General features: G+C 35.3%; 1 protein-coding gene across 1 annotated transcript in view; it reads left to right on the top strand.

Annotated features, from left to right (window-relative positions):
- The first annotated feature begins 328 nt into the window (after positions 1-328).
- The window catches only part of LOC141398357 (uncharacterized), a 70,936-nt gene continuing 56,205 nt past the window's right edge, over positions 329-15,059 (top strand). Inside the window, 1 exon segment of the mRNA XM_073975645.1 lies at positions 329-421. Within this exon segment, the coding sequence (XP_073831746.1) occupies positions 329-421 (93 nt within the window).

Below are 15,059 nucleotides of genomic sequence, written 5' to 3'. Positions count from 1 at the left end.
AGTTTTGTGTTTTTGTGTAAAACAACCTGTTTAATGACAAAAGATAATTATATGCTATATGTTTTTTAATGTATGTGTGTATGTATGTTCGTTGATAACTAACTGAAAGAAGTTAATTACATTTGTACAAGGAAACATGGTTATAACGAAATAAAGAGTCCTTGATTATAAATCCAGCTTGTTCTGACCATGTTTTACTGTACAACCTGTACTAACCTTAATCTATGTAATAGCATTGATATGAACTATTTTATGTACTTAATTTTAAATCTCTAATAGCCAGTTATTTAATTTGAAATTTTTCTATTTTATTTTTTCTACTCGCCATATGATTTTGAAATCAATAGCAAATCCAACATTATATGCCCATTATGTATTCAACACACTCGATCAGGACCATACGGGAATTGTGAGCTTTGAGGTGAGTATTAAAATGAATTTTGTAATTCAAATTAAACTTTTTCCACATGACAGCCATCTATTATCATTTGAACAAAATTTTAATGTGAAAACTTTAATCCCCAATAACCCAAACTATGGCCATTTTCATTTATTTAAGTTGAGGGTTTTTTATGCACATCAAACAAACAATTTTTTCATTCATTCATTCAACATAAATTTCTGTTGAACTCTTCTTCTCATTAAAACAATAAAAATCTCATCACAATTAAATCTCCCATTTCAATTAAAATTCTTTGTGGGAGTTTAAACTTTTGGAAAATGAATTTCCATTTCATTCATTTATTTCACATTCAAGCTTTGGCCTGATGCTCATTCATTCAGTCATTCATTTATTCATTGTGGGTTTATGGCCTGCGAGAGTACATTGTTTTGAAATCAGCAGCAGCACAATTTATCGATTCAATTATTTTATTCAAATTGTGATCAAATGAGTGTGAACTAATTGCACTGTTTCAAACTTCGTGAATCAAAAACAATGCGGAATAACAAATCCGTTCGTTAAGACAACAATGAATGAATTAATGAATGAACGAAAGAATGTAGCTGTAGTTCCTTTGTTCCAAAGCACTTTGTTAAGCCCAAACTCCAATATCAGTAAATTAATGTATACATTTGGTTATTGCAAGCAAAACAGTGAGAAGGAATTCCAATGAAGGCTATTAGAAATTGTTAATTATATAAATTATTTAAATTATCTCCTCGAATTATTTTTAATGTTGTGTGAATGGTATTGCAAAGGAATAAAATTGTTCTCTCTGACACCAAAACAAAAAATAACCGATTTCTAAAATATATGTTGGGATTTGATAGCACTTTGCAACACTGAAAATGCAAACAACTTCTAGTATGCTTTTTTTGAAAGTGCATATTTAGACTACAAAAACCCTTTTGTCCTGTCAGATCCAGTTCGGATTTTATGGCCTTATCTAAACCGGGCTAAATCTACACTTTTTTGCATTTATCAGGCCTTTATCTCAGGAACGAATAGGAATTTGGCCTTGCTGTCTTTAGCAATATTGTAGCTCTAAACAAGTAGAACTAATCTTTTGAAAAACACATAAGAAAAACTCCACCTAGGGCATCAAAATCTATAAAATATAGAAAAGTTTACATAATTGCTGACATTCTGGTCAGTATCGGCTAAACTATTGGGAGTTGAACCAAGTAACCTTTTGCAAACATTTTCCAAATAAAGTTCTAAACAATTCTTTAGAACATTCTGAAACTCTAAAATGCTTACTTCGTGTTGTTTCAGTGGTATTTTGCATCATATCTTTTACAGCCCGTATTTCAAACACAGTTCACACCAACAGTCTATTCACGCATTTCGGATTTCACTACATCATTGACATTTTTATTAAATCGTCGTTGAAAAATGTACTGAAAACAACGGCATAACAATGACATGTTCTAAAGAGTTGTGTATTATATTCCAAGAAATATTTTTCCAAAAGAAAATTTTCAGAAAAAATTAACGGTTTTAGAGATACGGTGAGAAATGTATAAAAATTGTGGAATTTTTGCATATATTTTGAAATTTGAGGCAATACATGTAATATTTCGAGTTCATTCTTTCTCCAAATATTTTATTCTTGTGCTTATCTACAAATTTGCTTCAGAGGTCAGAAGAAGTTTGGCATTGGTTTCAGAGATATAGCCCCGAATTTCTTTAAAAATTCAATATTTAACCATGTTTAGATAGGGCCATAAAATCCGAGCTGGATCTGACAAAAAAAACCCAACTTGGGTTTCTTGTCGTTTGGGTATGTACTTTCAAATAAAAATAGGTAAAAAAACTTTTTAAGTTAAACGGTTTTATGTTAAACATACATTGCAATGTTTAAGATAAATGTACTAAAAACCAAAAAATAATAAAATAGATACAGTCGTGGGAATTATAAACATATGCATAGACTAGACTAAAATAAAACCGTGGGGCACGTCAATTGTCTATAAATTATCGACTTAATGTGCGATAGATGAATCGTTTAATTCGTCGTTAGGCAGTTAGCCCGCAGACTGTGAGGAAATTACTTACTATTTTCTTGCTCATGGAAATTCCAATAGTTATACACTCCATGTAAATAAAAGAGATGTTTCAACTAGTTTATCACCACTATGAAACCCAAAAACTCGCTTATAATCGAGCTTGCTAGCTTGTTTCCACACTCTAGCGCTACTTACCACACGTCCATCGTTGTCGGTTGAACAACTGCCTAATTATAGTGTAACATTACAAAACAAACATTTTAAACAATGACTGTAGACAATTGACGTGCCCCACGGTTTTATTTTAGTCTAGTCTATGCATATGTTTATAATTCCCACGACTGTATCTATTTTATTATTTTTTGGTTTTTAGTACATTTATCTTAAACATTGCAATGTATGTTTAACATAAAACCGTTTAACTTAAAAAGTTTTTTTACCTATTTTTATTTTCTAGTTTTTATTTCGCATTCTGTTTAATTCGTTTAGTGCTTCATTATTGCAAGGTTTCTTGCCCGTTAGTTTATTGCAGTCTAACTCCTCTATACGTAGTCCCTGCAAAGATCTTACTCTACTAAGAGCCACGTAGGCTTGACCTTCTTCAAACAGTTTCGCACCTAAGTATACGACTGCGTGATCCACAGTGCTGCCCTGCATTTTATGTATAGTAGAAGCCCATGATAGTATTAAAGGCAACATTCTTCTTTCAGCCGCCCCGTAATTGTACTTAGCTGGAAACTGTATGGCTTTCGGGTGTGTAAGATGTACTGTATAGTGCACTGTATTCTTCTTGTCAAGCCCTTTTATTTGATACCCATATTGGTGGGATTGATAAAAAATTTTTATCAGCCATTTGGTAGCGGCGGCCATCTTAGATTTCAATTTTGCATAGTAAATTGTATTCTACTTGTTGAGACCTTTCATTTGATACCCATTTTGAGGGGATTGATAAAACCTATGTTATCCGCCATTTTGTAGAGGCCGCCATCTTAGATTTTAATTTTATATAGTACATTGTATTCTACTGGTTGAGCACTTTCATTTGACACCCATATTGATGGGATTGATAAAAACTACGTTATCCGCCATTTTGTAGCGGCCACCATCTTGGATTTCAATTTTTTATAGTATGTTGTATTCTGCTTGTTGAGCCCTTTCATTTGATACCCATATTGATGGGATTGATAAAACCTACGTTATCCGCCATTTTGTAGCGACCGCCATCTTGGATTTAAATTTTTATAGTATATTGTATTCTGCTTGTTGAGCCCTTTCATTTGATACCCATATCGATGGGATTGATAAAACCTACGTTGTCCGCCATTTTGTAGCGGCCGCCATCTTGAATTTATAATGATAATGAATAAATATAATTGTATTGTCACCAAAATCCAAAGTGTATACAAAATTTCAGATTAATCGGTTGACAGGAAGAGGGCGAAATTTGAATTACTAAATTTGACCCAAGAATAAAACAAACGGGGTGAGCTAAATAAAACCATTTAAAAATCCTCAGTTCGAATTGTTTGCACAAGATCACCTTAAAAAAGTCGCTTAGTGTAGTAAACATATTAAAACTTACTTATTTGCCCATCTGCATTTGTCTTTCCTCCAATTTTAAGTACCGCGCTTTTCAATCTTGTCTTCCATTTGTTTACTCCATCATACCTTGGCCTTCCAGTTCTGTGTTTACCACCATGCGGCCCGTAGTTATACGCCTTTTTAGCGGTTCATCATCGTTTATTCTTAATCGGCCTACACACGATCAGGTTTGACTGTCAGTTTTGCTCAATTCACGGTTGCAGGCAACCGGTGGCCGTTCATTTTTGCCACAAAATGTTCTGTGATTGCTGGACAGTTTGACATTAATCGATACTTCCAAAAAACCGACAATCATCGATATTCACTGTCATCGCATATTGGCCCGTATATCTGTAGAAGAATTTCTCTCTCAAAAACACCAATCATTGCTTTATCTGCTTGCGCAATTACCCGGGCTTCGGAACCATTCATTAGCATTGGTAGTATCAGTGTTTTATAAAGTATTATTTCTTCTGTTTGACGATATGTGACTTTGTTTTTAAACTGCCTGCTTAAGCCAAAGTAACATCCATTATTCTTCTAATTTCACAACTGATGTTGTTTTTTGTGTTTATGGCGGTACCGAGCTAGACAAAGTCATTAACTAGCTCAAAATTATATGAACCAACTTCCACCGTTGATCCGAGTTCTACGGACGCACTACGCGTCGTTATCAACAACTTTGTCTTTTTGCCGTTTACCGCCAGACTCACTTAAGCATATTCTCCTTCGACCTTCTTAAAGACACATCCTTTACTGATCGACCCATGATGTTAATATCGTAAATTGTGCCACTTATTTTTACATCTGCATCTCGTATTAGAAGGTTGAATAATATCGTAAATTGTGCCACTTATTTTTACATCTGCATCTCGTATTAGAAGGTTGAATAGCTCACATGAAAGGCTGTCTCCTTGTCTGAAACCTCTTTTGGTACTCACCTCTTCGTAGAGGTTCATTCCTTTTTTATCTGAGAACCTAGTATCAGTTAATGTCATCTTACAAAGCCAAATGAGCTTTGCGGATATACCAAATTCAGACATGGCGTGGAATACCTCTGAACGTAGGGGGCTGTCGAAGGCCGTTTTATAATATGGTAGGTGTCGATGTACATCTCTAGGGTCTTCTTTAGGATTTATTGCAGTGTAAATATCAGGTCAATGATAAATTTGCTAGGTCTAAAGCCCCATTGGTATGACCCAATTATTTCGTTGATGCTGACACTATCTTGTAGGCAATAGGAATCACACTTATGCCCCTGTAGCACACAGCCTTATCTCACATATTCTACACGGGACACAGGATGCTAAGGTTCCAATAGTCAGGTGCATGTTCTTCGTGCCAGATGGTGGTAACGAGCTGATGCATACATCTTATTAACATGTCGCCTCCGGTTTATAACAGCTCGACTGTTAAGCCATCGGCTTCTGCTGCCTTATTATTCTTCAGATGCTTTATTGTTATCGTTACCTCATCTTGAGCGGGCGGTACACATTCAACATCATCTTCTGGTATTGGATCTGTGGTACTTTCGTCGTCCAAATTGGCCTGATGGCACCTTTACCAAATTACCTTTCTGGTATCTACAGGAGGATGTGACTGTACCAAAGCTATCAGGATGATGTTTCACTCTTAGTTAGAATTTTAGAATAGCATTCCGGCTTCCGCTCACTCTTTTTCATTTCTCTCTTTTTCCTGCAGTAAAGGAGTTTCTTATCTCTCCTTTTCTCCCGATATCTCTCGTGCTCTGCGCCGCATTTTTTCGATATTCACTGTCATCGCATATTGGCCCGTATATCTGTAGAAGAATTTCTCTCTCAAAAACACCAATCATTGCTTTATCTGCTTGCGCAATTACCCGGGCTTCGGAACCATTCATTAGCATTGGTAGTATCAGTGTTTTATAAAGTATTATTTCTTCTGTTTGACGATATGTGACTTTGTTTTTAAACTGCCTGCTTAAGCCAAAGTAACATCCATTATTCTTCTAATTTCACAACTGATGTTGTTTTTTGTGTTTATGGCGGTACCGAGCTAGACAAAGTCATTAACTAGCTCAAAATTATATGAACCAACTTCCACCGTTGATCCGAGTTCTACGGACGCACTACGCGTCGTTATCAACAACTTTGTCTTTTTGCCGTTTACCGCCAGACTCACTTAAGCATATTCTCCTTCGACCTTCTTAAAGACACATCCTTTACTGATCGACCCATGATGTTAATATCGTAAATTGTGCCACTTATTTTTACATCTGCATCTCGTATTAGAAGGTTGAATAATATCGTAAATTGTGCCACTTATTTTTACATCTGCATCTCGTATTAGAAGGTTGAATAGCTCACATGAAAGGCTGTCTCCTTGTCTGAAACCTCTTTTGGTACTCACCTCTTCGTAGAGGTTCATTCCTTTTTTATCTGAGAACCTAGTATCAGTTAATGTCATCTTACAAAGCCAAATGAGCTTTGCGGATATACCAAATTCAGACATGGCGTGGAATACCTCTGAACGTAGGGGGCTGTCGAAGGCCGTTTTATAATATGGTAGGTGTCGATGTACATCTCTAGGGTCTTCTTTAGGATTTATTGCAGTGTAAATATCAGGTCAATGATAAATTTGCTAGGTCTAAAGCCCCATTGGTATGACCCAATTATTTCGTTGATGCTGACACTATCTTGTAGGCAATAGGAATCACACTTATGCCCCTGTAGCACACAGCCTTATCTCACATATTCTACACGGGACACAGGATGCTAAGGTTCCAATAGTCAGGTGCATGTTCTTCGTGCCAGATGGTGGTAACGAGCTGATGCATACATCTTATTAACATGTCGCCTCCGGTTTATAACAGCTCGACTGTTAAGCCATCGGCTTCTGCTGCCTTATTATTCTTCAGATGCTTTATTGTTATCGTTACCTCATCTTGAGCGGGCGGTACACATTCAACATCATCTTCTGGTATTGGATCTGTGGTACTTTCGTCGTCCAAATTGGCCTGATGGCACCTTTACCAAATTACCTTTCTGGTATCTACAGGAGGATGTGACTGTACCAAAGCTATCAGGATGATGTTTCACTCTTAGTTAGAATTTTAGAATAGCATTCCGGCTTCCGCTCACTCTTTTTCATTTCTCTCTTTTTCCTGCAGTAAAGGAGTTTCTTATCTCTCCTTTTCTCCCGATATCTCTCGTGCTCTGCGCCGCATTTTTTCTTCAGCCCTAGGCTTTTTGATTTTTTTTTTTTTTTTGTGAAGACAGCCAGGTGCCCTCATAAATATCGTTGTGTTTTTTACCGCTGCGAAATCTACACATAGAAAAATATATGTTACAAATATGTTTAGATCAAAACAAATTTGTGTTTGGGACTGGTTGCAAACAAATATATATTTGGGTCCAAACATAATATGTTTGCAAAATTGTTTAACAAATCTCAATTTTATTTGTTTGGGTACCAACATATTTGTTATGTAAGTACATATTTTTTATGGGTGGAGAGAGGACTTTTGTCAAAGAGAGTAACAGGAATGATGTTTTATAATAACGAGCTGTGTGTATGGTGTAATAGAAGACGCAGAAGCGAAGACTGGAGGGTAAAATGTTTTTTTGTGCTTTGGTGGTGTGTATGCGGCCAAAAGCGTGTTTTTCGTGCTTTGTTGTTGTTGCGATTTTTTTACACACAGAAAAATATATGTTAGAAATATGTTTAGATCCAAACAAATTTATGTTTGGGATTGGTTGCAAACAAATATATGTTTGCAAAATTTTGTAACAAATCTCAATTTTATTTGTTTGGGTACCAACATATTTGTTATGTTAGAACATATTTTTATGGGTGGAGAGAGGATTTTTGTCAAAGAGAGTAACAACAGGGCTCTCGCGGGTGCGGATTGATTTTTTATAATAACGAGCTGTGTGTATGGTGTAATAGAAGACGCAGAAGCGAAGACTGGAGGGTAAAACGTTTGTTTCTGCTTTGGTGATGTGTATGCGGCCAAACGCGTGTTTTTCGTGCTTTGTTGTTCTTGCGATTTTTTTCTACATAAGCAGTCATTATTTCTGCATTTCACAGTTAACCAACGTAGCATGCGAAGAGGGAAAGAAAAATTGTTATGAATTTTTTTTTGTTCATTTATCTTCAGTTTGTTTGCACCCAAACAAAATATTTGTTTGCACCCAAACAAAATATTTGTTTGCACCAAACATATATTTGTTTGCAGGACCAAAACATATGTTATGTTTGGGACTGTTAAAAAATATATACATATATGTTTGCTGCAAAATATGTTTGGGACATATGTTAGAGAGGCCGTTTTTTTCCTCCGTGTATCAGCCTAATTTCATGGAGACTGAATATTCCGACTGTTGGTCCACAGATATTCTCCTTTACAATTTTGACATTAAAATAGCCTAGAATAATGGTAATATCATGAAAGCACACTGGTCGCAATCACTGATCTAGCGAACGCTAAAGAAATCCTTAAAAAGTTAAAGAAATCCTTAAAATACCAAATATTGGGAGGTACGGTTATATGGGGGCAATAGCAAAACATAGACCTATGTCCACAATTTTTGGTAGAGAATCTTTGTGACTACTGGGAACCCCAAATATCAAATTACATCTAATTTGGTCGGAAAAAGTAGCTTAAATACACCAAAATACTGAAAATCGGGAGGTACGTAAAACGGGGCCTTGACCCAATTGTAGACCTATGTCCACAATTTTTGGTGGAAAAGTTTAGTGAACAATAGAAAACCTAGGTACCACACAACAACTAATTTTTAAGGAAAATGTGACTTAAATCCTCAAAATACCGAAAATCGGGAAGTACCGTTATATGGGGGCTATACCAAAATATTAGCCGATGTTGTTCGTATTTAGACCGTTGTTACCCACGAACCCAGACTGAGTTTGTGCAAAATTTCAGAAACATATCTCCAGTCGTTTGCAAGTTATTTATTTCGCGCCGCTAGATCAGTGATTTCGACCACTGTGGGTTGCACCGGTCATTTTCTTGTTACTGCAGAAAGATATTTAAGGAACTGTTTTTTGATAAAATTTAAACTTTAGTGGATATCTGTTGATGAAGAAGAATCCTTACTTTACATTCCCCATGTTGCCTTCCAAACAATAACAAAAATTCAAAATTTCCCCCTATTAAAATTGTAATTTAATTTATCAAAAATTTGAGTTTCATGAGACTAAAACACAAAAACCGTAACATTTTACAACCCGCAAGATGTTTACAATAACCTGTCATTGTTGATTACAATTACCATTTCCACATGGCCCTTATGGAGTCATTATTTTGACATTAAATTTAATCTAAAGGTGAAATGTATTCCCCTGAGGAAGAAACTCGCAGAGGCGACTTCACAACTTTGTAAATTCCTCGCAATTGGATAGAAAAGTAAAACCGAGAAAATATTGTAAGATAAATATGGCCTTGTAAAAAAAAACTTCTTAAGTAAACAGCTGGCACTGGATGATGACTAGCTACTGATTGCGGCTGCTTCTGCATTAGGTATTACAATCCACAACACCATACACCACCACATAAAGAAGACCGTACAAGGACTAAGAGAATAACAGATTCAACTTCTTGGTACCTGGGTGGCGGGCTTTCATGTTATGCTTAATTAATTATGACTCTGTTCAGTTTTTTAGCCTCATTTCAAATCAGCATCCTCTTCTTCTACCTCTGCTTCATTTGGAGCTAAAATTTCATGGCCAACCACGACCACCAACCAACACATCATCAAACAACAACAACGCCAACGGTAAAAGTTCAATGAGAAACTTTCATGACTTTGTTGCTGTTGATTTTAGTGTCTGATGGATGAAAGAGGCTACATGAATTTAATAAGCCGCAGTAGAGACGTTTGAACAAAAACAACAATTTTTTTTAATTCGACTGCAACAATTGTTGCCAAAGCCGCCCCAATGTTGATGAAGTTGAAGGTGCACAGGAAATAAACTTTCAAACACATGCCAAACAGCCAACTTCTTGCCAGTCGTTCAAACAACTTACCAATGCGTAATTGAAAATAAGTTACACTCGCATTTCACCGAAGAAAAATTTGCTTGTTGTTTGTATTTTTTAGTTAAACAAAGGAAATATAACAAAAGTTTTTGTGACTTTGTTATTTTGTTGCCGCTTCAAGAAAAAAAAACGATTAGTTTGATGCGAAGGTGAATGGGAAAGATTTTAATTGCATAGGGCAGTGGATGTTTATTTTGCCAGCATTTTGAGAGATTTATATTTGGCATAAAATTTCTAGGGGCTCCAAATTAAATATTTTTTCATTCAGACTGGTGGGGCAGCTTAAATATAAGATTAAGCTTGACAAGTGTCAAGATTAACTTTAATTTGCTTTATTCTTTTTGACTTGTCGATATCACAGCAGGAAGTTGTAAATTCTTTAATTATTATTTAAATTGTCTTGATTTCATCTTCTCCTATACCTATGTCATCCATTATATAGTCGTACAATGTATTATTCAATGATTTTTATGGATTTCATAATGTTTTTATATCCTCCAACCTAAAATTAAATACGGGGTAACTTAGTTCTGCCCTGAAATGTGAACTTTGTTGCAGCCAGGTAATGACAATAACCATTAAATGTTATTTCAACACGTAAAAATGTAATTTTATTTGTATTATTTTTTATGTCCTGTAGTTCAAGAATTGTTTATTTGAAAAGTAAGGAAAGCAAAAGACAAAAGAAAATTGTTTTAAAGAGCAATTTTCAATGAAGTGGATTATGTCTGAAAAGAAATTGAAGAGTGGAAGTGACTAATTTGATACACAAGATACCTCACGGTGCTCTTAAACTAACATTAAGGGAGCTTACACCTGGGAAGTTTTTTTGCGGATTCTGAAACTACAATGTTCATAGATCAGAAAATGATAACACAAAAAAATCGCCGGAGCACTTTTTAAATAAATGGCGATCAAAGTTGTTTAGGTTTTTTTAGGTTTTCACGATTTTGCTTGGAAACCGCAAGTTCTATCGAAATGGGATTAGAGAAAATATTGTTGCTGTGAAAGTTCTCTACCAGATTGACCTTCATGATATTTTCCTAGGCTTTATCATATTTGAGATATAGAAGTTCAAATTGGGACAATGCACTGACTGTATCGCCTCCTTATAAAAAATGTCATGTAGGGTGCGCCTTAAATAACTTTAAATAAAAACCGCTTACACCTGGGAAGTTTCTGCGGATTCTGAAACTTGATGAAAAAATTATAAAAACAAAAAAATCGCCGGAGCGATCAAAGTTCACATTTTTAGGGTTATATTAGGTTTTTACGATTTTGCTTGGAAACCGCAAGTCCTATCGAAAGGGGTTTCAGAAAATTATTTTAGCTGAGAAAATGCTCTACAATGTTGATTGTTATGATATTTTCGTAGGTTTTACATTTTTGAAATATAGAAGTTCAATGCACTGACTGTATCGCCTCCTTAAAAGCAATGTCAGGTATGGTGCGCCTTAACTAACTTTAAATAAAAACCGCTTACACATGGGAAGTTCTTGCGGATTCTGAAACAGCAATGTTCATAGATGAGAAAACTCAAAAAAAGAGTTTTTGCTAAAGGGATTTTTTAAATAAATCGCGGTCAAAGTTCACATTTTAGGTTTATTTTAGGTTATCGCGACTTTAGGTTTCCAAGGTCCTATGGAAATGGGGCTAAAGAAAATGTTGCAGCTGTGAAAATTGTCTAGAGGATTGACCGTTATGAATTGTTCCTAGGTTTTACCATTTTTGAGATATAGAAGTTCAGGTCACATTTTTAGTTTTTATACCCTCAACCTTTAGGCTAGAAAGGGTATATACACTTTCATACGGGCAAAATGTGCCTCATCGAAACAATGGTTTTAGACCCCAAGTATGTTTGGACGAAATGTGTTTCAGACAATTTGGAGTTGATTTAGCAATGTCCGTCCGTCTGTCTGTCTGGCTGGGTGGTGCGCACGATAACTCTCGAACGGATGAACCGATTCGTGTCAAATTTTGGCTTTCGTAATATTTTGCTCAAACTTAGTTTAAGTTCGAAGATGGGCTATATCAGTCCACTCCTTCCGGTACCTCCCACCACCGACGTAGCCAGGGGGGGGGCCCGGGGGGCCCGGGCCCCCCCCGAAATGATTTTAGTTCCCATAGGATGTTATGTTAAACATTTTTTAATTTTTTTAGTAAGATTTTAAACTGTTTTAAATTGTTCAAGAAATATGTAAAGTAGTTGGAAGTATTACAAAGAATTATTTAACTACATTGGTATACTTATTGTCCAACATACGAGTATTTGAAAGTATAAAAATAATGAACAAGTTAGGCTTTTTCAGTAATTTTATGCATAGTTCTTGTTAAGTTTTAAGGTGTTGTTTAAGCGTTTAATCGGAATTTTAGGCTGACTGTAAGTGTTGCTGAGTTCGGAACAAAACGTTTATTTGTATATATTTCGTTTATAACATACTACGTCCAATACTTTGGCTTATAAACAACGTGCAGAAAAAACATTTTTGCGAGATTTTGTTTTTGAAATTTTTTATAAGTGCAATTCAACATTAAAAGATAAAACCGTTGCTTAATATTTGTGGTTTTAAATGTTTGTATATTTTCTCTAACACGTTTTTATAATGAACTATTTTGGAATTCAAACATTTACAAATTCTTTATTATGTTGAAATTTGTCGTAAATGTCTATTGGACAAACAGATTTTTCTGTCCAATTTTTATGTTTTGTTCGACCTTTCGAATATTAGTAAAATCAAGATTATTGAGCTTGAGGTCAATGTTTATATTTTACTAGCTGAACTCGGTGCACTTCGCCACCCCGAATAAGGTAAAATATAGTTTGACATATTTATTTGTAGGCCAATTTTCGTCACTATTTCCAACTTTCATTAAAATCGGGTATATAAAGCGTGTTTGGTGCATCAAATACATACATGAAATCGGACGAAAATATATATGGGAGCTATATCCAAATCTGAACCGATTTCAATATAATTTGGAAAATTTATTTCTAGACCCAATTCTGCCACACATCCCAAATTTCATTGAAATTGGACATACACATGAAATCGGCCGAAAATATATATGGGCGCTATATCCAAATCTGAACAGATTTCAATATAATTTGGCAAATTTATTTCTAGACCAAATTCCTGCACACATCCTAAATTTGGAGACATTATCTGTTACCATTCTATAGATATTTGCATAAAAAATCTAAATTTCTTGGAGGTACCTCCGATTCTGATGCTCAGGATCAACGCGAAATTTCAGAAATTTTTATAGCCTATGTTACTTTCAGGTCATGTGGTGATATACTCTACAAATTTCAGGAAGATCAGTTCAGCGGTTTTTGAGTCCATAAACTGCAAACAAACAAACGTACAAACATTTTTCTACTTTATTTATATTGATTTATTACATATTATTTCCAATATTTCAAAATTACAATGAATTTCATCTTCAGGGATTATTCTGTCGATTACTCTTTGAACAAAACCAGAAGAAAACGTCATAGAAATCCACAGCAATTTATTTTGGGAAGTACTTCCTTCGGTAAAGGACTTTGTGACGACAAGGTCGACAGGTTCTTCTTCGTCAAAATCTCAACAAGTACCACTCGACTTTTCGGACAAGAATATACCCTGAGCCTGTGTGAATTGAAATTTTCAGCTATAGACAGATCGAATAGCGGCTACACAGCCAAAATCCTTAAACCCAAAAACTATGTATCAGGAGATTTTCAGAAATTTGTAGCCATTTTCGGACGTATGAACTTGCAAACAAAATATTAAAAGTGTTGGTATGGAGAAATGGACCGGACCGACATAGTTCATTTTGGGAGTAGATCTTATTTTGGGAATCATTCATATTAAAAGATATTGCGCCCACCAGTCATTACAGTTCGCCACAGTATAATTTTCACTTTTGACCCTAATGTCAGGAAATATGGACTTGTCCACGAAAAACATAATACCGCTCTAAACACAAGGAATACCTTCAGTAAAAATTTCTAAAGATCGAGCAAAAACTAAGTTTGGAAATTACTAAATCCAAAGTTTGGACCAAATCTGCTGCTCTGTTCAAGAAAACGCGCGCATACCACGCTAAAATTCTTGAAATTTGGAGGAAAGTACCAGAAGAAGTAGACCGAAAAGCACCACCTTCGAATTTTGTATATAAGGCTCGCTGAAATACTGCGATAAACAAAGTTTGGGCCAACGCAGTATCCGGTTCGAAAGTTGTCGTGCGCATTAGCCACTACACATGATTGCCTTAGGTGTTCTTTACCGCTTTCGGCCCATTTTCTCTGCAAGTATAGACTTGCCTCTGAAAAACGTGTACTGTAGTAATAGGGGCCCCGAGAACACTCGTTGCAATTTCATATTTTTACTTCATATTTTTACTTATAACTAAATTATTAGCATAAAGGAAGTGAAGTTTGCCGAAAGAGTAGATCAATTTGGCCCATCTTCGAAGTTGATCAAAATATCACGAATGCCAAATTTTGGACCCAATCGATTGATCTGTTTGAGAATTATCATGCTCTTCAGGCAGCTAGCCAGACGAACGGACATAGATTAGTCGAAACAGATTTCTTCCAAACACACTTTGGCCCTAAAGCAGGCCTGCTCAAGGTGCGCACCTGAGCTGTCGGTGTGTGTCAATTTTCTCACACACACAATTTAAAAAGAGAGCTTTTGTTTTTGTTTTGAATATTTTCAAAATTAAAAATCAGTCTCTATTGAACATTCAATGAGGAAGGTTCTGTTTTCGAATTTGTCTATGAATTTATATGCGTACACTGAAAAAATGAATGAAGATACTGAATACGAATTTTTATTTGCCTAAAATTTTTACGGCAAATTAGAGTGTTTGGTTTGTCAACGCACTTTGGTTTGTCACGAACTTGATTTGCAACAAATTATAACATCAACAGTCACATTTGGTCAAAATAAAATAATTATTCTACTCTATATTTTGAAATATAAAATAAAAAAAACTG

The sequence above is a fragment of the Musca autumnalis genome, unplaced genomic scaffold (genome assembly GCF_047663935.1).
Source record: "Musca autumnalis isolate F117 unplaced genomic scaffold, ASM4766393v1 scaffold_3, whole genome shotgun sequence".
Classification (NCBI taxonomy): Eukaryota; Metazoa; Arthropoda; class Insecta; order Diptera; family Muscidae; genus Musca; species Musca autumnalis.
This window is presented reverse-complemented; position numbering and strand designations above follow the sequence as displayed.